A 24,235-nucleotide genomic window follows, 5' to 3' on the forward strand; every position below is an offset into this window, starting at 1 on the left:
ATGGAAATGGAGAAATTCAATCGTCTTGGAACAATGGGACCTTTTCACATGTCAGGTCAAAGGGAGAACAGGTGGTAATGACAATTTAATTATTAATGGCAACCTTCCATTTATCTGTGCCAGGTTCAGTGTTCTGGACATGGTTCAAAATGACCCTCAAAACCACTGCGGATATCTTCAAAGACCTTTATACAACTATAGGTAATAAACATTTCAAATGAAATAGAATTTGAAAGTGGCAAATCGTTTGCATTGATAAAAATAAGCAAGTTATTGTACCCTTTGGTGATCCTGTGGATCTATTATAGTCTGAACTTGACAAAAAAAAGACAAAAGATGAAAAAAAAGACTTATCCATTTTACATGTTTTTATTAAAGTTGCATAAAAGTGTAACAAAATTGGGCAAAAACAAGACCTGTTGTTGGTATTGCTACATTTGTTTGTTGGTGTGATCTAATCATTGTCCAAAAAAACCCCAAACAACCCATTACCACTTCTCCAATCCGAATGGTTTAGCTCTTGTATTTAGCCTCGATGATGATAATCAGCATATATATATATTTTTTTTCTTTTTTGCAATTTTCCCCCAACAGTAAAAAAACAGACTTCTCAATAACAGTCTAAGAAGGTATAACCCAAACCTGGATTTCGAAATGAAAATCCACTCAAATTCAAGTACTGATTGAACTTGCCTGGTGCGATCTGACCAATCGAAGGCACAGCAAACGGCGCCTTGTTTGGAAAAAACCACCCCAGGAGAGGAATAAAACACTCTTATCAGAACGGATCCGAATGGATTTTGATTCAACTACATGTAATCCAAGGCCTGGCATCAAGAAGTGACATGATCACAATAAAAACAGACCAGTATTCAAATGGTAAATGTAAAGAACATTGTTTATCTAAACAAAATCACTGTATCAAGGCCTAAGTATTAAACACTCACTTCTAATAAAAAATAACATAACAGAATCTCATTTTTGTTTCTCAAAATCAGAAGGAGCGACAGAAGATCCGAGATTCTCCGCACGCAGCAGTTCTGCTCAGTAACACACACCTTTAGCAGTTTGCGTTACTTATTTAAAAAAAAATGAATGTCTCCTGTTTATTTGGTTTGTGTAACATAAATAATACCTAAGGCAACATCTGTTTGAAAAAAAGGAGGGGGGGGGGAATGGGAAAATGGATGGACAGAAAGATGGGAGATGACAGGGAGAGGTGAGAGCAGCAAAAAGGTGTGTGTGTGTGTGTGTGTGTGTGTGTGTGTGTGTGTTTGGGCAAGAGAGCGAGAGAGAGGCAGATGAAGAAGGTCTGCTGTCGCCACAGGTGCTCTCAATCGGTCACGGGAAATTACAGCCAGTGCTGCTGCGCCCAAAAAGGCTTATGTCTCTGATCTGATTGGCCCAGGATCAGAAACAGACGGCTTATTCTTGGAGGTGATTGGCAGCGGCAGCGAGGAGGAGGAACACAGATCCTGTGACATCTATGAACCCCGTCTCACTCTCTCTTTCTCTCTGCAGCGCCTGTGTGTGTGTGTGTGTGTGTGTGTGTGTGTGTGTGTGTGTGTGTGTGTGTGTGTGTGTGTGTGTGTGTGTGTGTGTGTGTGTGTGTGTGTAACTTTGTTAGAGCAGCTGTGTTTGCTGAAGTGGTTCCGTTTCCTCCACCCTCACAGTATGGCCTGTGTGTGTGTGTGTGTGTGTGTGTGTGTGTGTGTGTGTGTGTGTGTGTGAGGAGGTTAAAAAAAAACTGGGTGAATTCATTTAAACAGCTTCAGTTTGAAACAATGGCCTCCCTCCCTTTTACACGTCTTATTGGTGGGTGTACAGACATGACAGGCAGGAGCTCTGAGCTCTGAGCTGACACCCCCCCCCCTAAAAAAAGAAAGAAAAAAAAAACAAACACAAAAAAGTGAATGTGGTGGTCTCAATCATGTCTTAGAAAGGAGTGAATAAGAGATGGGGATGGAGGGGGGGTGGTGGAAAAAAAAGGCAGCTTTGTTCTGGGTCCCCTATTGGACAGTCAGTGTGTATTTGTGTGTCAAAATGCATCCAGAAGAACACATTAAAAAAACAAAAACAAAACAGGAACCAGTCCTATACTAGAAAACAAAAAAAAAAAATCTAATCTGTCGTACAGAACAGCAGAATATACAGGCCCCAAAAAAACCTCTCCTACAACAGATGTTGCTGTACATTATGTAGCAACATGCACACGTAGCTTTGAGCAACACAGACACACAGAGGTATGTGCAGCCTGGACAGCAGTGGCTTCTCAAGAGCCTCTCGTCTCCACACTATGCATTTAGGGAAAGAAACACTCCAAATCCAGCTGAAGAGAGTCCACACTTCAAAAGGAAGAGTGTTTTTTTTTTTTTTTGTGTGTGTCTAAAACAGTCTGGCAATAGGGCCACTACTACCAACTAGTGACTCTTTCTGGGAATCGGATTTTCCTCTGTACTAAAGATAAACTCAGCGTTACTTTTTAGTGGCCAGAGGTTCAAGATTTTCCTCCCAAAATAACATAGTGCAGATTTTTTTTTTTTTTTCAACAGACACACGTAAGAAAAAAGGAAAAGAAAAGACAGTCTTTAAAAGCACCACTGCAGCAATACCTCTTATTTAAGGGATTTTAAGGGGGTTAATTAGCAAAGACTGTACTGACCCCTCCCCCTCGTCAAGAAGGTACTTCATTAAAAAACTAAAGCGGAGTGAGTATCCCCCGTGCCCTCAAACTGAGCCAGGGAAGCAGCTGGCTCTTTTACAAGTTTTGAAAGAACAACTTTTGGATTCTCATCGTCTCATTCGCGGAGACATTAGCAACGACCGGGGCCCTGCTGCAAGCTGATTGGCTGCTTCCTCCCTCACCCTTCCAACTTCATTTTCTATTTTTTGGCAGCCACAGACTCCCTCTCTTGTTCTTCCTCCCACTCTCGGCCGCTCTACTCTGGGCTGTAATTACGGTACTCCGCTCCTCTTCCTCCTCAGACAGATGGAGGGAGCTGCAGAGGAGGGGTGGGAGGAAGAGGAAGGGGGCTGAAGAAAGGCCCAAAAGAGGAAACAGAGTGCCTGGATTAAGGCCGACGAATCGGTTTCAGAATTTATTCCTTCTTATTTCCCTTTTTTGTTTTTTGTTGTTGTTGCTGTTTGAATGAAAGGACAAACCCGATCGGTCACAACAACAACAACAAAAAAAAGGAAAAATCCAGGCGACCACAGACAAGGGTCAACTAGAAGCAGAAACAAGGTCCAGGTTTGACATTTTAAAATGAAAGAAGAAAACTTAATAATAAAATAAAAGGGCGGGGTGCGGCAGGAAGACGACAGGTGAGGGCTGGAGTGGACGGGGGGCATGTAGTGGGAGGAGGAGAAGAAAGGAGGGCAGGGATCTCATCATTTCTTCTGAGGCGTGGAGAGCTTCTGCATCCCCCGGATCTTGTCGAGCAGCTCTGAGATGAAGTCCTGCAGGAGCGAAGGGAAGGAGAGAACAGATGAACAGGACGCGTCTTAGACGTGACCACTCGGAGGGAGAGGTGTGTTTCTTACCTCGGTCGGTTTGAAGCAGTCGACCAGCAAGTCCTGCAAAACACAAACGCAACAATGAAGGATGGCACTTCTCCTCCACAGCCATACGTCCTCCGTCACACGCGAGTCCTACCTTGACCCTGGCTCCCCGCTCAACGTCACTCGGCATGTCCAGCAGTTCGTCCACGTCTATCTCCAGCTCTGGGATGGCCTCCTCCTGCAGGCAAAAAAAAAAGAAAAAAAAAAGGGTAGAGCTTTATTTATAGCCGACATGACAGCTGACCGTCGCTGTGAAACTTCCCCTCATGGACACATGGAGAGGAATCCTCCTCATCCTTTCTATTCCGAGCACCAGTGTTTGTGTGAATGGAGCAGCGAGCCGCCATCATTTCTCTCTCTCTTTGTGTGACGTGGTGCAGCTACTGACGACTGTCCACCTCTCAACACTAGAGGGTGATGTGCTTCCATCGGCCCACGTGTCGGACATGACAGGAGGCCAAACAAAGAGACAGGAACTCACATCAAGCAGTGGTTTCACTGGAAAGGATTAGAAAACACATCCGGGATGTCCAAACCAATAATGACTATTTTAAATATTTCCTCTGTTTGTCTCAAAATGCTCATATTTAACAATTTTGTTTTTACAAAATCTATTATAAACAGCCTGAATTGTTCACAGCGAGTCTCGGTGAATCAATTCAGACTGTCTGGTCGCACAATTCCACCAATAAAAAGGTTTCTCTGCTGCATCTTCCTGCAATCAGTCACTCACTTCTCTCTTCACCTTTTACTCAAAAATGGACATATTTTATTTGACAGCACTGATCTAAATGATGCGCCTCCTTGCCTTTGCAGGAAAAGAACAAATTATATTTCTGTATTTATCTCGCTGAGCTTTGATACAAAGCAGAATGTGTAACTCCGACAGGAAGTAGACAAAGCAGCAGGGGGCGCCACACTGCAAAGGGCATCAGGGAAAAACAGCAGAGCACAAGAGCTTCAATAAGATTTTAGTTGATGATTAATGGCAACAGACAATTTAACTTGTGGTGCCCTCGTTACACAGCGTGCCGCGGGTTAGTGGTTTTGAAACCAGATTATATGAAGTCGGTCAAATATTAGGAGGAACAGTCAGCGGCACTAATTCTTCACTTGTGCAACAAAGGATATGGAGCAACAAGGTGGAGTCATTCCGGGTGCCCGTAAGCAAGTACATAAATTGGTAAAGTGTTTATTTGAATTTGTGGTTTGTGTGGAATCAGCTGATGTTGTTTGAGGACTCGAGACAGACGAGAACGAGCTTCCCCGCGCTAACGTGGCTCCAACACGGACCTTGAAATCCTGACAGAATTTGTTGTGATGAAATCCTCACAGGAGATGATTGGTGTCTGTCACAAGTGCTGTTTCAAGTGAGTAAATCCTCCAGGGTGTTAAATCTGCTCTTTGGAATCAAAGATAATTTCTGTTCAAAATGAGCCAATTTCTTTCATGTTAACTTCTTAAAAAAAGAATTCAAGCAGAAGGAGCCAACAGGACAGCGACACAGTTCAATTAACCATGAGTTCACTGAGGATTCCTCGTTCTTGTGATCTCCCGACACAACTCAATATATCCAATCAGCTCTCTATTCTGATTATTCTGTGGCTGCACAAGAAGTGGCTTAATGGTCTCCCTCTTTCTTTCTCTCCATCTGTCTCATTTGCTCTCCCTAACGCTGTGTGGCCTATCAAAGTGCTCCACCGCTGGTGACAAGGGCCCACCCGTGCCCATACACTCCTTTCCCCCCGTCTTTTGCAGCTGAATTGCTATATTCATGCCGTCCTCGAGGAATCTCTCGCTCGGTCCCGTCCTCCCCCTTGGTTAGAGTTGCCCACACCAGCTGTCTCTGCACCTGCCCAACTGCCCCCTGTCTCATCTCACACACACACACACACAGACACACACACTGGTCATGGTGTGTCACACACACACACACATGCACGGCATGCTGTGTGCGCACATTTGTGTGCCGCATTAACTGACATGTTTTTTGGGTTGTTTATTTATTTTTTTACTGCAATACTCCTGAACATCGCACACACCCGTGGATTAGGGAATTATAAAAATGAGCATTAATACGTCTAAGCTGGATGAATTTTGCGTGTGTGTGTGTGTATGTGTGTGTATGTGTGTGTATAAGGGTTTATTTCGTAGCAGGACAGTCTGTGAGAGCGAGATAGAGATTGGAGGTGACAGACAGACTTACTGTCAGCAAAGAAATGTTTGTGCGCGCACACGCACACACACACACACACACACACACACACACACACACACACACACACACACACACACACACACACACACACACACACACACACACACACACGATGTGGAAAAAGACTGATGCACGAAGACTAAAAAGAGGTTAGAAAGACGACGCCGTGTTAAAACCTTCCTTCATCCAAACTGTTATGTCTGCAAACATTTCAAAATCATAGCTCTAAAAAACAGGGCGTACATACATTTTAAAGACACAAAACGCTCCGGCAGACACACTGAAGCTGGTTGTGATTCACACGTGCAGACGGAGAGGCTGCGGGGTCTGACACAAAAGACAGATCCGCACAACATGTGGGCTCCATGTGCTACAACATGCATTAACCAAAACACAAAAGAAGAGGAAACTAAAGGACAAAGAACAAAAACAAAAGCACCCGAAGATGAGAGTGAAAGGCTTTTCCATCGTGATGGGTCGGTTATAAAGTGTTTTCACTCTCCATTAATGATCTGCTGGAGACTCTTGCAACTTAGTTTGTACAGTATTGAAAAGCCTCTTGAAAATGATTTAACAGACGCGGGTATATCTGTGAGGAGAGGGGGAGCTGGCGGCGAGAGGAAGGAAGGTAAGAGGTTAAGGAGCGTATCGAGGGGAAGAAGCAGCTGAGTGGAGCAGACTGAAAAGAGAAGGCGAGGAGGGGGAGAGGAGAGAGAGGATAGAGAGGGAGGGAGATGCTGAAAAAGGCCGGAAGACAGGCTTCAGAGAGGAGACACAAAGAAAGCGGGGAATCGCGAGGGAGGATTTCCAAAACAATCCTCCAGACTGACTTACTGAACCAGTCTGGAGTCTGGAGGGGGTTTTCGCTCGCTGCTGGCTGCAGATGTGGTCAGGAAGAAAAGGTGTCTACGAGATACTGGCAGGTTCACAAAGAGAAAGTGGTAAAGCGTGAACAACTCGGAGAGTCTTCAGGTGAAGGAGGCAAAATCTGCTTTGTCTGAGTCGGATTTTCTTATTCAGGCATGAGGCAGGCCTGAACCAACTGAACACCTTGGAAAAGCTAGAACCCTATTTTAGAGAGATTACAGTTTTCTCTGGGTACAAATGTTGTACACCAGTCCAAAAGCATGCACCCAAGGTTAATTAGTGAATCTAAAAGTCCAGTGGGTGTGAATGTGAGTGATTAGGATTATTAGCGGCAGCAGCCTGCCTGATGATGATGATGTGGACAGACGGAAACTTTTCCATGATCACAGCGAACAACATGTGTGTGTATACAAGGTTGAAGCCGTTCATTCAAATGTTGGTAAAGCTAAAGTCTCTTTACAAAGAATCTCCTCCTACTATTGTTGTTGTTGGTGGTGAATTGTGCATCAAAAACTCTGAGCTGTTGAGTTTCTCTCTGTAAAAAGCACCTAGACATGACTGTGTTGTATTTGATGCTATATACATAAAGTTGAATTGAATTTAATTGAACTCAGGCTGGATCCCTATGCATATTAGTTAGTATTTCTACATTTATTTGTGACGGACTGTCTTTCTGTGTTTGTCCCGTGATGGACCAGTGAACGAGTGAAACTGTAAGTTAGACCAATAGGTCGATCGACCGGCACTGAGAGGAAGTACTGAACTAAAAATGAACAATGTTAATCGAGAATAATAACATCTCTCAAATAAGAAAAGGAACATCATTCATTACACAACCTGCACCGAGTGTGACTCAGAAGCAAAGCCAGAAAAAGAAACAGATATTACAAACGGCCTTGTTCTTCTATTGAAATCTCATGGTCTTTAAATTTAATTACACTCTTCCAGACAAACTCGTAAATATGATTTACACAGGGGGAGAGAGAGAGAGAGAGAGAGAGAGAGAGAGAGAGAGAGAGAGAGAGAGAGAGAGAGGAGAAACACTTCGTCTGGAGGCTTCCCGCAGTACAGAGCAGAATGAGATGTGACAGTATGAGAACATGGTGTGTGAATATGTGTGTATAAGTGTGTGCAGGTCGTAGTACTACTCCTCTCACTGGGGAGGCGCACTGGCTGCAGGACTGGACAGATCAGATGCTGAATTACAGCTCCTTTCACCGGAAAAACAGAAGTTACGCACACAAGTGGGTCAGCGTCCTCGCGTTACAATAGAACAGCCTATCATGGCGACTGGAAATATATTAGGAAAGGGAAGTAATGACACAGAGAGCCGTAGAGACAAAGTCAGTTTTTCTTTTGGCCTGGCTTCTTTTCACGCGGCTCAAGTCGGACTGAAATTGCAAGCAGTGCCACTGTGATTAGTTCAGAATGCAATAATGGCAAAATCTTTACAGCAAAAGGAAAGACATCCACACTGCTGTCAGTTAAATGAAAGCAGAACTGACCCACGAAACAGAGGTTTATATAAACAGAAGATCACCTCTGAACACGTGGGGAGCTTCATGCGAGCAAGTGTAAGTAGGTCACAGTAGGCCACCTACCAAGATTACGCGGCATGTCTTTCAGCGATATCACGTCGTATTAGAAATGAGACGACTTAGATAAAACCTTAGTTTCACCGCAAGCCGGACGAGAGATGAAGAACCGCTCTTGCTTTTCTACCTACTCTGTGACAAACTAGGATAAAAATAACAGGACGTCAGGATGGCCGATTGCCCGTTCTGCTACAAAACACAAAAACAAAGAATGTTTTGGCTGGGTATGACACAAGAGGGGGGGGCGGAGAGATGGGTAGAGGGGCTAGAGTAAAGGAAGTTGGGAACAGAAGGAAGCGATGGCTGGATCCGACAGGATGGAGGAAGTGGAAGAAGTAGGAAAAGTAGGCCGCGTGGCTCTGAACAATGACGCTCACGCCTCACTTCCCTTGTGTGCGTTTGTTTGTGCGTGTGCTCCATTAAAGCTTTTGCTTTATGCTGGATGCCCGGGTGCAAAAATATGTGTGAATGCCGACACTGACAAGCTGCAATGTGAAGTGTGCACTGGCAATACTGAACTGGATTAGTTCTGACTGATTTTTGGTTGTCACAGAGGACGTAGAGTCCACATGTATCACAAACACTCGAGCAGTTCTTGCTCATTCAAACTGATCACTCATAAGGTGTGGGTAACATCACAGGAAGTTAGTGTTGCTGATGCACCAGGTTGCAAAAATGTCAATTTCCAGTTTTGAGTCAAGAGTTACTAATTCAAGTATGTAGTCTCACTCACTGTAAACATGAAGGACTTGTTCATCCACCGACTGTTTTTGATTGCTTATGACCAATGGAGGTAGACCTCAACTTCACCTATGTCTACTGAGGCAGTGTCTCCACCAGGGACCAAATCCAGCTCCGCTGCCTTTTAACTCCAACATCCACTATCTTAGTATTTATTTTTTTTAAATCCCAGAAGTACAACAGAGCAAAAGAGGTACAGCTCAGGTTAAAAAGCAAGTCATGCATCACAATGGCTGATCCTAACTCTACTAATAGTTCATGTTGACCCTGTGTATGCTTTTTTTTTCCAGGTATGTTGGTCTGAAATGTGAGGAAGGCTCCCGGTACAGTAATAAGGAAGGATCCTAATCGGGTAATTTCCACCATTACGCCAATTGGAGAAGTTAAATTCTGCTGGCAGATAGAAATGGAAATGTCTGCTGACGATTACTAATGCTCATGGACTTGCCAGTGTGGAAATAAGTTAGTTTATAGGATAACTCACTCTGAAGAAATGAGAATGACTTTTTCTTTTATGAAATAATAAACTAGGATCTCAAGGGCTGCTGGGAAACCACGTCAGGGGTAGTAATTCATGACACCCTTATGACTGATTTGGTCATTTGGTCTACGCTCATCTTATTAACTAAGATAGAGACAATACACACAGGCAGGATGGAAATAGTGGAAAAACACTGGGCTTGACCCTGCTTCCTGCCTCTGTCCCTTTATCTTTACGTCTACTTTGATGTCCTCTCTCCTGATCGAGCGTCGCTGGTCTGTGCCGTTCTCAAACACCCGTGCTGTGTTTGTAATAATTCCTCGCATCTGGGTCACCTCGCTGCAGGCATGAAGCCACTTATGAGGAACAAGCGGGAGTCACTGGGAGGTCAACAAAGGGTGCTTGGCATCAGGGACGCATTGCGTCTGTCATCGCCTGTTGCCTTCCATCTCCCTGGTATCTCCCCCTGTCTTACACACGGCTGCTTATCAGGAATCTGCAGGTCTTACAACAACAAAGCACAAGTCTACTATTGTCAGGATCTTCTCCGTGACCCCAGGTCTGTGTTGAAAAAACAAGCGCGAGACCAAAAATTGCCGCATGACAAAGCAGCTTTCTGGTTCTCTTAAACGATGAAGGAGTTAAAAACACCAGCGTACCCAGTTACTTCCTGCCTGGTCACATGACCTTGGGAGATAACGGGGGAGGGGGAGCCGTAATGATATCTGTGGGAAGTGGCTGGATGGCTGTGTGTGTGTGTGTGTGTGTGTGTGTGTGTGTGTGTGTGTGTGTGTGTGTGCGTGCGTGTGTTGGAGTTAACAGAAACACTTTGGGAGGGCAGAGTCGACGGCGCGACATTACCAGTGCCAGTCAGCGTTAGTGTGTGTGTGTGTGTGTGTGTGTGTGTCTGTGTGTGTGTGGGTGTGTGTGCTCAATTAATCTAAGTGGTGAATGGCTGCTGTAATGAATATGTGGCCATGAACACAACCACAAACCATAAAACACAGCAATCCATAATCAATGCAATGGACTTAATCCAGTCTAATGTCTTGTGTGTGTGTGCGAGTGTGTGCATGTGCATGTGCATTGCTGTGCACCTTTGGCTGACTGATCTTCATCTCTATTGCTAATCAGTTGGATGTACTTCCTCACAGGAAGAATATAATGTCCTGTTTTGAATCTTATGAAAAACAGAAGGAAAGAGCTGCAGGCAAAACAGATCAACTGAAGCAGCCACAGGGTTAGGGTTACAGCTTTACCGGACACACAAATAAAAGTAATTTATTGTTTGAATTTCTTCAAACTACGCACATTCTTAAACACTGAAGCCCTCATAGTTTTCCAACGTGCATCTGTTGAAAGTAAGGTCAAATTCTCTCCTAAAATAACATGTACATGCCTCCATCTGTTTTGTCTCTGCAGCCCCGTCAGCGTTCCTGCTATCTGACTGCAGATAAAATGCAAGCGGCTCGGTCATGTGAAGTAAAAGGACGCAGAGCCTCCAGAGTCTTGTGGTAGTGATGTGGGCATGCTAATGTGTGGCTCGCTGCTGTGTGGGCTGGTTTAGACTCTGCGCAGCAGAAAGCCAAAGCATCACAAGCTCCAAGTACACGGAACAAATCTCCCAAGCAAAGCCAGGAAACATTCATTGCTGCAATTAGGACTCGGGCACGGCAGTTCGGATCGTACATGCACTGTAATTAGAGGACAATGGAGCTGATGTAAAAAGATGTATACTGTAATAAAGAGTAAAGTGATATCCTAGGAAAGAAGGGAACAGCGAGATGAAACCACAGTCACGAAGAGACAGGGATCAGCCCAGTTAGAGAGTTGAATAGCCAACGTTGTCCTGAGTGTCACATGTCTGCAGGCAAATCAGTCATTTCTTTTTAAGCATTTGTCATCATAAAGCAAATTCCCATGACATGATTGAAGGTCTCCACCCAGTGCAAACAAACACCTATTTGCAAGGAGACGTGTTAACACGTAGATCGCCACCCAACCTAGACCCCACTCCAAAAGCTGTCCGAAGACACGGCTGTTTGTGGCGCAGCTGAATGATTTCCACATCGGCCTGTTTGGCCTGGCTGAACGGTTCAGTGGTTTCTGCGTGTTGACTGAATGTGTCTGCCGCTGCGGCCTCCCTGGGGAGACACTCTGCCGGTCCCTCAGGGTCACAACCTGGCTTGGGTGGACTTGTACTGCTGGCGCTGCCAAGGGTGGAGCTTCGCTCCGCTCCGCTTTCTAGCCATGACATGACGGCGCAGTTTGTCGGGGCTGTTTACCTACAACTGTCAGGGACACTGAAGCTTCAATCTGAAGTGCACTCACATCAACCAATACTTTTATGCATGACCTGTGGATTCTCTTTTTTATTTTAGTCTCATTCGCCAGTAATAGAACTTATATAGTGAACGGAGATAACTTACTTTGCCAGTTTAATTGCTTTAGCAGTCTCAATGGCCTTTTCATGATTAATCACATTAAAGGTCCAAACGTGCTCCATGCTAAATATACAAACAGATACAGACAGCTTATGTACATATCCAGGGAGCTTGCATGTGACCAGCAAATGGATTAATACCATTGATGACCTGTAGGGGCAGTGTTGTCCAGTGTAGCTCATGTGCAAAGAGCAAAGGATCAAAGAAGACAACATAACTTGGAAGACAACAGAGATGACGAAGGATTCGAGGAAACGTCGCATGAATGTGTGTGCGGATACAAGGATATCTTTGACATCCAGACAAAGAAGCTTCAGATGACTTGTGTCAACAGCAAATACAAACAAAAGGCAGCAAATTATTCTTCAGATCAAATTTTTTGCACTGATAATGTTTCCCTGAAACTTGCGTGCAGAATGGGAGCATAGATGGGCTTTTACCCAGTCACACATAGACTGCAGGTTTATTAGTTATTATGAGTAAACCAAAGACAGTTTCACACGTGCTCAGGAGGAGAGGAGGAATTGTACCACCAAAAGTGGGATTGGACGACGACCCACCCTACGAACTGAGCCACAGCCAGAGTTACACACAGGTATTATTGTTTAATATCGGCTGTGTTACTTTTTCAAAATATTAACAAGTATTTTAGGTCTACTTATGAGATTTGTCATCAGATTGGACAAATCAAGCTTTTGAACTTACATGTTGAATTAGTGTGAGGTTTAAATATGAACAAACTCTAAATATTCCCACAGTTTTTCAGACCAAAAATACCAACAAATCTTGAGTTGCCAGCGTTTAACTATTGCACGTCACTTTCACCCAGATTCTCCCTTTCTCACGCTCTCTGTCACATCACACAAAAGATTATCCATCGTTTGCTTTCTTTCCAGGCCACCCTAATTAGAACAATCCCTCATCTGAAATGTGCGAACCAGACAGTATCGCCAATGGACGCTTTCATCCTCCACCTCCAGGTTTTTTCCGGTGTGTGATTTCTCCAGCAGATAACAAGGGAAAATGTAATTTAAAAAAAACATCCCGCTCCACTCAATCATATACGCAGCAGGTGATTTGTATGTAAGGAATATATATGTTGTGTACGTGTGCAGATGTCTTGGGTAAATTGGAAATAGTAGCCTCAGGGTTTCTCACAAATAGATTTTTCCATCATATTCAGTCGATTACTAATTATCACTGGTGCAAACATGAAATAGCCAGAATATTAAATAACCACAGGGACAAAAAAAAAAAAAAAAAAAAAAAAGACACGAGCACGTAAAGCACACACCTCTGCCACAGACTGTGAAAGTCAGTGTCACTACAATTCAACTGACAGTTGAGATTACGTGCAGATTAGAACAAGAATCCACACAAACAAGGATTACGGCTGATTATCATTATGTCACTGTTGGCGGGTGCTGCCACCACGGCCGCAGGGCTTAACATGCAGTCATTCATTTACCAGGTGACTCGAGGGAATGACTTTAAGTCAGATGATGACGAGACCTTCAGGAGGCTCATCATTGTGGCTCATTCGAATACATTATTTACAGACAGTTTCGGCGCGGGGGCAACGATGTTTGTTTGCGCGAGTTTTAATTCATTCATCTGTTATTAAGAGATAATCCTGATGGCTTTCAAAAAGGATTAGAGGACGTTATTACTCTTTCATACGGATCCATCATCGACATGCGCTGACCTCTCAAACACTGGCAACTCATTGGCTAATCTAATCACTTAATACTTTGGTTCATTTCCATAGTCAGTCAATCAGTTGCAGGATTAGCAAACTCAGAATGTGTGAGATTGCAGCAGATTATCACAGCAGTCGAGGCACCGTCTGAAACTAAATCGACCAAGAAACTTGGATCATGACTTTTTCTATTCATTACCTCTTTGTCCATGTTGGGGAGACATTATCTGACACATGAAACATGAAGCAAACTTCAGCTATTGGGCCACTTTGACTATTCAGAGTCATTAATAATCCAGAAACCTGGAGGAGACGTAGCGTTTAGCTCCAGGACTTCAGGAGAGGCTACGTTAACCTTTATTAATTCTGCACAATGGTTTTCCTTACCAAGTATGTGGAGCAGACACCCTGTCCGTCTCACGTCCTCATTCATAAGTGTGCAACTCTTTGCTGGGGTTTGTCGGGTCACATGATCACATTTTAAAACATAAACGAAAAACCAACATTTACCAAACACACTGCTTCCCATGGAAGCTTCAGCACTGGCCGAAAAGACCTTATTATTAGCACATTGTTATGTGTTAGGCAGGGAGGTTGATAAAAGCAACCATTTAGACATTCTCGCAGCTGAATTGTTGTTTTTCATAATCTCTGTCAGATTAAAAAAACAAAAAACAAAAAACCTTTATGATGGTTTTACAAAACACAAGAGCACAACAGCAGAAAAGCGAGACAATGAGGTTGGTGTCAAACTGCGCAATTTCAAAACCACTGATCGATGCCATCAATGTTTGCAGAATAGAGACCAAAACAGGTGTCTGAACATTTGTGCTGGTCTGTCCATTCAATAAAATTCTGTTGTCTCTGAGTGTGTGACAGAAGTAGAGTGAGACTGACGCGCTTCCTGATGAACCAGCAACTTGTTATCACTCCTGCCACTTACACGTTGCTCAAATATGGTTTTCAAATAGTAGCTTTAAATGTAAAAGAATACTATCAGTGAACTAAACATGAGACTGATATTGTATAATAAGCTGAGAAGAGTAACAGACCAGTGTCATTCTTTGATTTTGATTAGTCAGTGTGTGTCCCTGCCTACCAGCTGTCCGTCCATCTGTCCACACATCCTTCATCCCTCCGTTTGTTCCTACAGACGTGTGAACCAGAACAGTTTTTCATGACAGGCCACATTTCCCCACCACATTGTTTTCGCCATCTTCTGCGTCGTTGATCTTAAGTTCCACAGCGGCAACGTCAGAGGGAATACGAAGCCAGCGCGGCACCTGTGCTTTAACCTCCGACAATCACTCCCTGTCTGAGACCGACTTCAGGTCAGAAAGTCTTTGGCACAGCTAACGGAGCAACTAGTCTCTTTCTGTGAATATCTAAAATCACTTCACAAGTCTGACATCATCCGTGTATGCAGGGGAAACACTGCAGAGAGCTCCTGACAATCTGCTATTGGTGTGTAAACAGCACAACGCATTACACACACACACACACACATACATACACCATCAGACTGTGAATGAAGCCATAAACTGACTTCTGCTTCGACGCCGCCAACCAACAGCTGAACTGGCGTCTGCTCTAATGCACCTCCTGGGACTTAAATACCCTCCTGAGTGGATCTGTGTTACCTCGCCCAACCTGCAGCCGGTTACTTTGACAGAGGCAGAGACAGTGATATGATTGCAGCCACCTGATGCCGGCGTCAGCGCCAAACCTTTTAGAGACGAGGACAGTGGTTTGCTTGTTTCATTGCTTCAATATGGCTTCAGTGTGGACACCAATAGACGCTGAAAGAAAGATCTAATTTATGCCTCATAGCAAAGCGACATTCTAGCAACAGCACCCCAGTGCCACATATAGTCATAGCAGAAGCAGGTGTAGCAAAGTGCATTGCTATTATACATACACGTGCTTTAAAATGCCTCCTCATGGGTGCTACAGCTTTAACAACACGGCTCCCCAAAAGTGTGTATACAGTCCGAAAACTGATTTAATTACCGACACGAGTAATCACTTGAAATGATGAGTGTCGGGCTGTAGATCATTCTGTATAATGAGAAGAGTTTATGGATATTTTCGTCATTAATTATGTTTATGGCAGCGAAACACATTATTAGACATTAAAATTTAATAGGCATCCAGTGGGTATCTATTAAACGCACAAATATAATATGAAGATTTGTCTCGCTGGAACAGATACCGGGATTTCTCATGATAATGTGCCATTAGCTTTGCTGCAGCTGTAGATGAGTCCCGCTTGACATTTGATCTTTCCAGTGATGTGTTTTTGTCGTCTGACAGCCTCACCTGTGTGACCACGGCTGGAACGACAAGCTCATCAAGCCCATCTCGTGCTGAAACGTTATACTTAAGGATTTACAAAGTGGAAGGGAGCCAATCAGGTCGCGCAAGCTCGCGTAGCTGAAGCATGACAAACAACAAGGCAAAGACATGAGCGGCAGCAGGGACGGAAACTGTACATGCACACACATACATTAGTGACTAGAAATTCAACAACTACATTCTTCTGGCTTTGTCACACAGTTCAGCTTGCATGGACAGCAGCGGGTCAGATGTGTCATGCACATAATGTTCTCCTGTTTAACACGGGACTCAGGTAGAGTCATGTGGTTTTAGTGGCTGGATAATCACCAGGTCTGCTCCTATGATAGTCAATCGAATTTGGATAAATTCACAACTTCAGCGCAGACAAAGTCTCAATTTCTAGTGAAGCAACTGAAACAATCCTTTAATTTGCTTTTCTGTCAGTAGGGTAGTCATGTGAATGTATTCAGTGAAACCCAATATTTAACCAGAGCAGCTGTGTTATTGTAAACCATCAGGTGTGTGTGCTGCGTGTCCTTCAGAGAAAGTGGTATGTAAACAAAGTAGATTTTTTTTTTTTTTGTATCTGCAGTTTGCATTGGTCACACTTGTTTCTCATAGACTTCCTGTGACGGCGTGCATAAACATTCCTCTGAGTGACTCATGTCCCTCCTTGTTCTCTCTCTCCACATCCCTCTTTAACTTCATCCATGGCCTTCGCTCACTTGGCTTTTCTAACTTCCTTCCGGTCTTACTCACACACACACACACACTTGGCATCCCGCTCTCGCAGTACCCTCGGCAGTACCCTCGGCAGTCTCGGCTGCTGGACTCACTCGCTCACCGCTTTGATAATGTTCACATAGTCAGTCAGTGGGTCAGACTGCTGCGTCTGCTGACTCACACCCAACATCAACCAGGAAAAGAATAGTGTGTTCAACATGCACAAGCAACATGTGAGCTATTAGGATGTGTGTGTGATCTGTATGTGTGTGTGTGTGCACCCTGGTGTGGGGGGTGTTTACCAAGACACAGTAGAGTCTTTCACTCCCGCTGTGTAACAACCACTCTTTGTAGTCACTCTAGCACACACACACACTGACTGAGTGGGTAGTAATACTGATTGGTATTCAGATCTTAAAGTGCACGGTTTAAGGAAATGTTGGGCCCTGTGTGTGTGTGTAGGTATGTATATGTGTGAGAAAGAGGCCAACTTATCGCAGGACATGGAAAGCTATGAAATTACAGCTGTTCACACGGCCAGGCAAATCAGGCTCCTCTCCGTTTGTGTCTTTTTCTACCAGTAACCATCTCTTTGATTTATCTCTGAAAATGGCATTTTCATAGTCTCCAGCTTCTTCATGAGAAAAAAAAGCATGCAATGTTAGTCAATCAACTTATACTAAATAGGGACATGCTTTGTGATATAACAGGAAGTGGAGCGACTGCTCAGCTCAGACTGCTTCCTCTTTTATTTGAATGTCGATGGAAAGGATTTTCTATGCTTTGATTACCGAGTGTGATCAGGCAGGATTTCAAAAAATCCATTGAAACGCATATCAACCCTTTTAAACGTGGGAATGTTACAGTCTTGATGAATTGAAGCCACATGCTGTGAGGGGGGGGGTATACGATCCTGTTGTTCTTCCCTAACATGTGGGGAAATCCCTGAGAGATAAATGTGGCACCACGCTCTGGAAAATAAACACTCCACATGTCAGCAGAACTGAAGAGCACACAGGAGCATTGTGTCTGATCTGAAGGCTTTGAAATATAACATGCCTTCAAGTCAATGTGAGAAAGAGCACAACTGTTTTTAATGTCTCACAAACCCTGTAAACACTTTCTCCCTCTAAAACATCGATGCCGGCTCCTGCTACTTCTCCTCTTGCCCTCCATTCTGCATTTTCCTTTTTTTTTTTAGCGTTCTCTTCCCCCGATTATTGCATTCCTGCTCACCAATCCTGCCTCTGTTCTCACTCATATTCCCATCTGTGTGTGTGTGTGTGTGTGTGTGTGTGTGTGTGTGTGTCCACGTAGGACCCTGGAGTTTAGACATTGGCTCCGCCCACTCGCCCCACAGTTAACTGTGTAGCTTCTGGTCAGCTCCGGAGAATTCCAGAATGAAAAAAACAACCCCACAGTTAAAGTGAGAGAAAATGAGTCTTTACTGTCAAATAAAACTTTAACGGGCCAGTTTCCATGGAAATAACTCCATGGCTGGAGTAAATCTGATTGTTTTACTTAAAGGGAAGCTGTGGACTTGCTCGGTGTAACCGACACTTTTCCCTTCCCCAGCGTGTGCTGAAACCCACTTAGCACCACACACACAAAGCCACTAGTAAAGCCGAGGCTCTCTACAACAGAAAACATCGACACTTCTGTGAAACAGGCACCTACTGCCCTCCATGACTGTGTTATGTACCGTAGCACGCCCTCAAACCCTAACATTTACTGACATTTAGGGTTTATGCTTTAAATGGCCACAGTTGGGTTTTAAATGTAAACCGAGAGAGACGGAGATTGTGGGATTTGGAGGCACTTCTGCAGCTGTTCCCACACTTACATGTTGCTGCAGCCATACCCCCAAGGCCCTATCAGATGACCTCTTTATCACCGCCACATGCTGAGACCCAAATGTGTGCAGCTGAACTAGGATTGTCCGAAACACGTGCTTTGAAACAGTATGTTGATCATACAACTGATGAATTGAAAAAAAAAAAAGCAATAAAAACAAAACTCATTAAAATTGAAAGCAGAGTTTGCTTTACATACAGAATTGGTAAAATACTTGTTTCAATACTTGTTTCAAATTAAAAGGCCTGAATCATCAGGTCAACATGTGATATGAGATCATGTTGAGTGTGGTGAGAACATGATTGGTGATGAATACAAACACTTAAGTGTCTTTGTGCTTTGAGATTTGTCCATCCAAATAACAGTGCTCTTTCTCTTGGCCCTAAATTTACACCAACGGTGACTGAGCCCTGTTTTATTTTATTTTTTTGTCACGTGTGTTTCAGACGAAAAGCAGATAGTTTTCCTTGAGTTTTGCACTCATGACTTCTTTTTTGCATAGTGTACACGTTGATATCGCGTTAACGATAATGTGATATTTTACACAGCTCAAACATGAAACATATTATTCACGGTCAATGCACATACTAACTATGTCTGATGTATGGGTAGGCTGGTCAAACATGTTAAAGACAGCATCTTATCCATCATTATTACTTCTGAAAGTCTGCTTTATTGAGTGTCTCCCCAAGAGCAGGAAGTGTTTCTTGACACATTAACAAAGTGCAGGTATTCACTAAATACTAAATTAGTGTATTTTATTGCCTTTAATTGAAATTTAGCAGTACAGACAACATGGGTTTTCTTTTGGAAATGATGTCATTTTTTGCTTTCTTTCATCAAATGGACCCAACCTTTTTTTTTCCTCCACTGCATGGTTAACCAACATAAACATTTAACAAGCCCTGTTGCCATGGAATCACGGCGAGGCTCAGCTCCTCAATACTACCCATAGCAACTCTGACTGATAGACCGGCTAAATGGCTGGATGAATATCTGACAAGCTGGCTGGCAGAAGTGACTGGCTGACTGCTTGTCGCATGTTTAAAGGGATAATACGAATGGGAGAAGAGGCTAATAATGAATTCCCCGCTGACTGAACTCCACACAGTATTATTAATACTCACAATGAGGGACTAACAAAGGAAGACAGAGAAAAGTGAAAGTTCATGAAAGACTTGCAAAGGGGTAATAAGGACAAATATTGATTATGACAAGTCCAAGCAAAAGGAGAGAAATAATCAAAGGAGCTGAAACAGGAGAAAATCCGAAACATGCCGCGTGTCTTTGTCAGTGAGAAGGGTGCTCCCAGCAAAGCCTCTGCTCTCAGACCGGCTAAAGCTGCCTCTCCAGTAGCACGTGTTCCTTATCTCACCGTCTAAATGAGCCCAATGTGTCTCTATCAGTGAAGCGACTGTAAATTAATCTCTTTGTTGTCTAACAGCCTCGGCGGGGACTGGATGGGCACAATGGAAAGACGTGTCTACTGTGTTGGAAAGCCAAATATAGGAGTCATTATCAGACTTGGACGAGGGATGCATGTCCCCCCCAAAAAAAAAAAAAAAAGTCTGATGTGTGTGACTTTAACTTTATTTGTCAGTGAGCTGACCCCCAATAAATCTTTACATGGCTATGGGTACTCTGCAGAACCAGCGGATGTTTTTCATTGTTTGGCTATTTGTGGGGTTTTGTGGGGCTCTTTGTGATCGTGTGTGCACAGCTGAGGTGCAGAGCATTAAAACTCGCATGACTGCACAGATCGGAGAGTGAACGATGGACGAATGAAGATAAACATCTGCCACTGACACCAAACAGACTGACGGGATCAAACACGGGGACCTTGGGGCACACGATGCATCAGGAAATAGGACCACCCGATTGGCAGAGGTTTGCATTTGAGAAACCACTTTGTTTAATTATATATATATATATATATATATATATATATATATATATATATATATATATATATTTTTTTTTTTTTTTTTTTTTTTTTTAAAGTCCCACTGCCAAGCTTTTCTCCTGAACTCATTGACTCAGACTCAGGAATCTGCAAGGTCTACACATTGCATATGAATGCATTATTGGCTGAGAATCAAAGCACATTGATTGTAAAATCCTCTCCAGGCCCTCTAATCACCTCAGCTGGGGTTTATAACTCGGTGGTGCCATTTCCCAGGATATCCCCGTCACATCATCCATCAGGGGAGATTCTTTGTCGACACATTCAGTTCAAACAAAAGACGCAACTGCAGCCTGGTTCTCTGACACCACATGATCGGTTTATGGCCGCGTGAATTCACACTAATAGCCAACTGTGACTTGGTGTTACATCTGTGTCCTGGTAGTTACAGTTTGGTCGGTGGATTGGATTTTTGGACTGCCAGGTGTAAATATATAACAGCTAATCCTCTGAGTAGCTTGAAGTGTGAGTTGTCCAACATGTCTGCATCATGAAAACAACTCTACCTTAATAGGCGCAGCCAGTGCATTCCTTTTCCTGTGTTTGTATACATGTGTCACTGCTTATATCACTACAAAGAAGCCACAACTGTTTCCAGTGGGGGGGAAAAAAGAAAAAGGCTGGAAAAGCCTCATGTAACCTGGTGCAATTACGAGCGATCGTGTTTCCCCAACAACCAGCCTACTGAACTCCTGCCTTTCTTCTTTCTTAGCTTACCTAGGAATGCTCCAAACCTGTTAAGTCGTTGTATTCCTCACACTGGGAATAGAATGTGGGTCAATGCCAGCTCAGAGGAGTTGACATGAGCTTACCAACTACTGACGCCAGCAGCTACAACACAGCTGCCGCCAGGTTGCATTAGAGCTGCACGGAGTTTTCATGTGTCAGGGTATGATTGTAGAGCTCATGGATCTGCACAGTCATCATTACGAGGGGGCTTCAGGTGGGATGGATGGGGCGGGGGGGGTATATAAAGCATCCGTCAACAGTCTGACACATTGCGTTTGTTGTTTGCGGATACTTTGTTCTCATACTACATTTTCCATTTATCATCGGAACGATCATGTTCTTCAGCGTTTGTATTCTGTCTTCCAAACCAGTAAATAGAATTTTGAATAAACAAACGTCCCCTTTCATTCTTCTCGTAAGTCATTTCTAATGCAAATAATACATCATGTGTGAAAGCACTGGTCGTTTCTTGTCCACTTTTTAGAGAAGATTTCTAGAGACAATCTGAGGGGCACCAAGAAGAAAATGTTGGAAGACAGAACTAGTTTAACTATATTACATGTAATTGTGTGCAAAAAAGGCCTAATAATGATCAAAAAATGCTTTCAGTTACCTAGAAAATGTGAAATATGTGACTCTGGTCAGTGAAATAACATCTAACATGTTTTAGCATACAATAATAGCACATGCAATCATTTTCTATACAGCTTCAGGGTTGCAGGCTGCTAAAGATAATCCCACTGGGTGAAAGCAGGTTACATCTTGAACAGGTACCAGGGCAAACAGAGACGCCAAACAACCACTATGTCTTACATAAGTCTTGAGATATCCTCTAATCACACTGTGGAATTGACGTTTCTAATTTATAGGTATTCATTCTGAACGAGTGCCCTATAATTACTATTATGATTTCTGCTTTTCTTATATTAATTATTCTAAATAGGCTCAAAGGAATAAAGGTCTTTTCATTCTGATTCCTGAAGCATTCAATGCATGCCTTGCTAAGAATGTGGCAGAACCCCCCCCCCCCCCCCCCCCCCCTTCCCAAAATAAGGAAAACAATGATTACTTTCCATATTGCATACCATAATGATTTATCTTCTTCAAAATAAAAGAGGTGGGGGGAAAACAGGGTCATTTCCAATAAGCCACAATGAATAAATGACAAGAATTCACAGGTGTGCTTTAAAAAGCGCCAGCCAATCAGAACAAAGAGCTGGAGCTGTCGCTTTCACGACCGGGCTATAAAGACTCATGTGCTACTTTTAGCCTGCCTACCTGTGGGTGAGGGCGGCGGATGGAGGCGCAGCCACATGGCTCCAACACCACTGGAACCTCGGTTCCACGGTTAAAGAGCGTAGTAACGCTCCCCGTGGATCAACCCCCCCTCCGTTATTACCTGATCAGTGAACACATGGCCCGCACACCCGGCTCTGTGCCGTAGGAGAAGGGCTCGGCTCACAGGAGCGACAAAGGGCCTGTTAACGTGTCTTTTATCAACAGTTTGCTGCGGGTCTGGATGAACGCGCGCAGCTGATACGGACACTGCGGAGCGTCTATTACTTATAGCCGCGCGTGCGCCTGATCAATACGGTCGATCGGTTTCCGAGGCCTGGGTATTGTTTAGGGGAGGGGGGGTCTTTTTTTTTTTTTTTTTTTTCTTTACCTCACAGTCGTAGAGGTCCGTTAGCTGGTCGATAATCCACTCCTCCAGGTTGAGTCTCTTCCTCAGCTCCTTGCGGTCGTATTTGACGGTAACTCGTCCCTGTTTCCGAACCGGAGTCTCCGGCTCCTCCGTGGTGCCGGCCGGCGTCTGGAAATACACCCGCGGCTGAGGGCTCGTCTCCGGGCTCGTTACAGCTGCCATTGTCGCTCGGTTTTGGTCGTGCTATATATTTTAAGAAAAAGAAAAAGAAGAAATTAAAAAAAAGAAAAAGAAAAAGCCACCCCCGGAGGTGTGGAAGTGTGAAAATGGGAGAGATGAGGTGAAACAAGAAGCGGCGTGTGGACGCTGCTTTTACGCACAGAGAAAGAAAAATCCCCCACAAGAAGAAGAAGAAACGGCGCTCGGACCTGATGCTTTTGTTATGTTCCCCCAAAAAAAAGAAAAAAAAAAAAGAAAGGAAATCGCCTAAAGGTGCATTTGAGTCAGGCCGCGTCCACGACACAAAGGCGAGCGACGAAACGTAAGTGTAACCGGCTTATTGAGCTATTTACAGCATCCAAACTCTGCTTATATAAAAGAGAAGGCAGGAGCGGAGTGGAGCCGGCCTCAACTCATTCAGTACAAAGAGAAATCTCTCTCTCTCTCTCTCTCTCTCTCTCTCTCTCTCTCTCTCTCTCTCTCTCTCTCTCTCTCTTCTCTCTCTCTCTCTCTCTCTCTCTCTCTCTCTCTCTCTCTCTCTCTCTCTCTCTCTCTCTCTCTCTCTCCAGCTCTCGCTCTCTCGAGATGCGTGCGCGCTCTCAGGACTCGAGCGCACCAGACGTACAGTTTTTTGTTTTTTTGTTTGCTTGCCCCCACTACTTCTTCTGTAATCTTTATTACTCATTTCATGTCCCCTTAACTTCCCAGTTCGACCCCCAGCTTTCTCATTTTCCCACGTGAATATCCTTGAACACACGTGGCATCAAACACGTCACAGAAATGTGTTTTGAGGGATTACACACCCTTCTTTTTCCAGAAAACAAGAAACTTGATCCAGAAAATTTTTCATTTCAAATGTGATCACATAAGCAGCACATTGTTGGAGTAGTTATCAATCTTTCCTTATGATAAAAATCTTTAGTGTGTGTGTTTGTGTCTCCTGGTAAGACACAAAATGTATTTATATAATGATGTGTAAAATGTATCAAGACTGTCTGACATTAAACACACATGGGAAACAATGACAAAGTGCCAAGATGCATCACAACACTGGAGCTGGAAGTTGCAGCGAAAGATTATTGCACAGACAGGATAAAAAGGTTTTCCTAATGTTTGTGGTTGAACTTTTTCTATCAAGTCTGCATAGAGGGAAGATAGA

The 24,235-nt window shown here is 43.8% G+C and overlaps 1 protein-coding gene across 2 annotated transcripts; it reads right to left on the reverse strand.

The window, feature by feature from the left end:
* Positions 1 to 1,680: 1,680 nt before the first annotated feature.
* Positions 1,681 to 23,590, reverse strand: ppp1r14bb (protein phosphatase 1, regulatory (inhibitor) subunit 14Bb). 2 transcript variants are annotated; one of them, XM_080486063.1, is made up of 5 exons: positions 23,286 to 23,519; positions 22,879 to 23,100; positions 3,656 to 3,739; positions 3,544 to 3,576; positions 1,681 to 3,459 (listed from the first exon to the last, which is right to left on the reverse strand). In XM_080486063.1, exons 2-5 carry the CDS (start codon positions 23,077 to 23,079, stop codon positions 3,391 to 3,393), a joined length of 387 nt encoding a protein of 128 aa, XP_080342189.1. In that variant the 5' UTR covers positions 23,080 to 23,100; positions 23,286 to 23,519; the 3' UTR covers positions 1,681 to 3,390. The 2 variants fall into 2 exon arrangements, with proteins under 2 accessions (XP_080342189.1, XP_080342188.1); XM_080486062.1 differs by having other exon boundaries at positions 2,001 to 3,459; positions 23,238 to 23,590.
* Between the last annotated feature and the right edge of the window lie 645 nt (positions 23,591 to 24,235).

The sequence above is a fragment of the Lipophrys pholis genome (assembly GCF_963383615.2).
Source record: "Lipophrys pholis genome assembly, chromosome: 18".
NCBI classification, from domain to species: domain Eukaryota; kingdom Metazoa; phylum Chordata; class Actinopteri; order Blenniiformes; family Blenniidae; genus Lipophrys; species Lipophrys pholis.

Excerpts from the sequence above, each read along its gene's own strand:
- ppp1r14bb (XM_080486063.1), bottom strand. The coding sequence starts at position 23,079 with ATGGCAGCTGTAACGAGCCCGGAGACGAGCCCTCAGCCGCGGGTGTAT. Across the intron at positions 3,740-22,878 it reads CGGACCTCTACGACTGTGAG|GAGGAGGCCATCCCAGAGCT; the intron begins GTAAAGAAAAAA and ends TTTTGCCTGCAG. Across the intron at positions 3,460-3,543 it reads ACTGCTTCAAACCGACCGAG|GACTTCATCTCAGAGCTGCT; the intron begins GTAAGAAACACA and ends TCGCTCCTGCAG.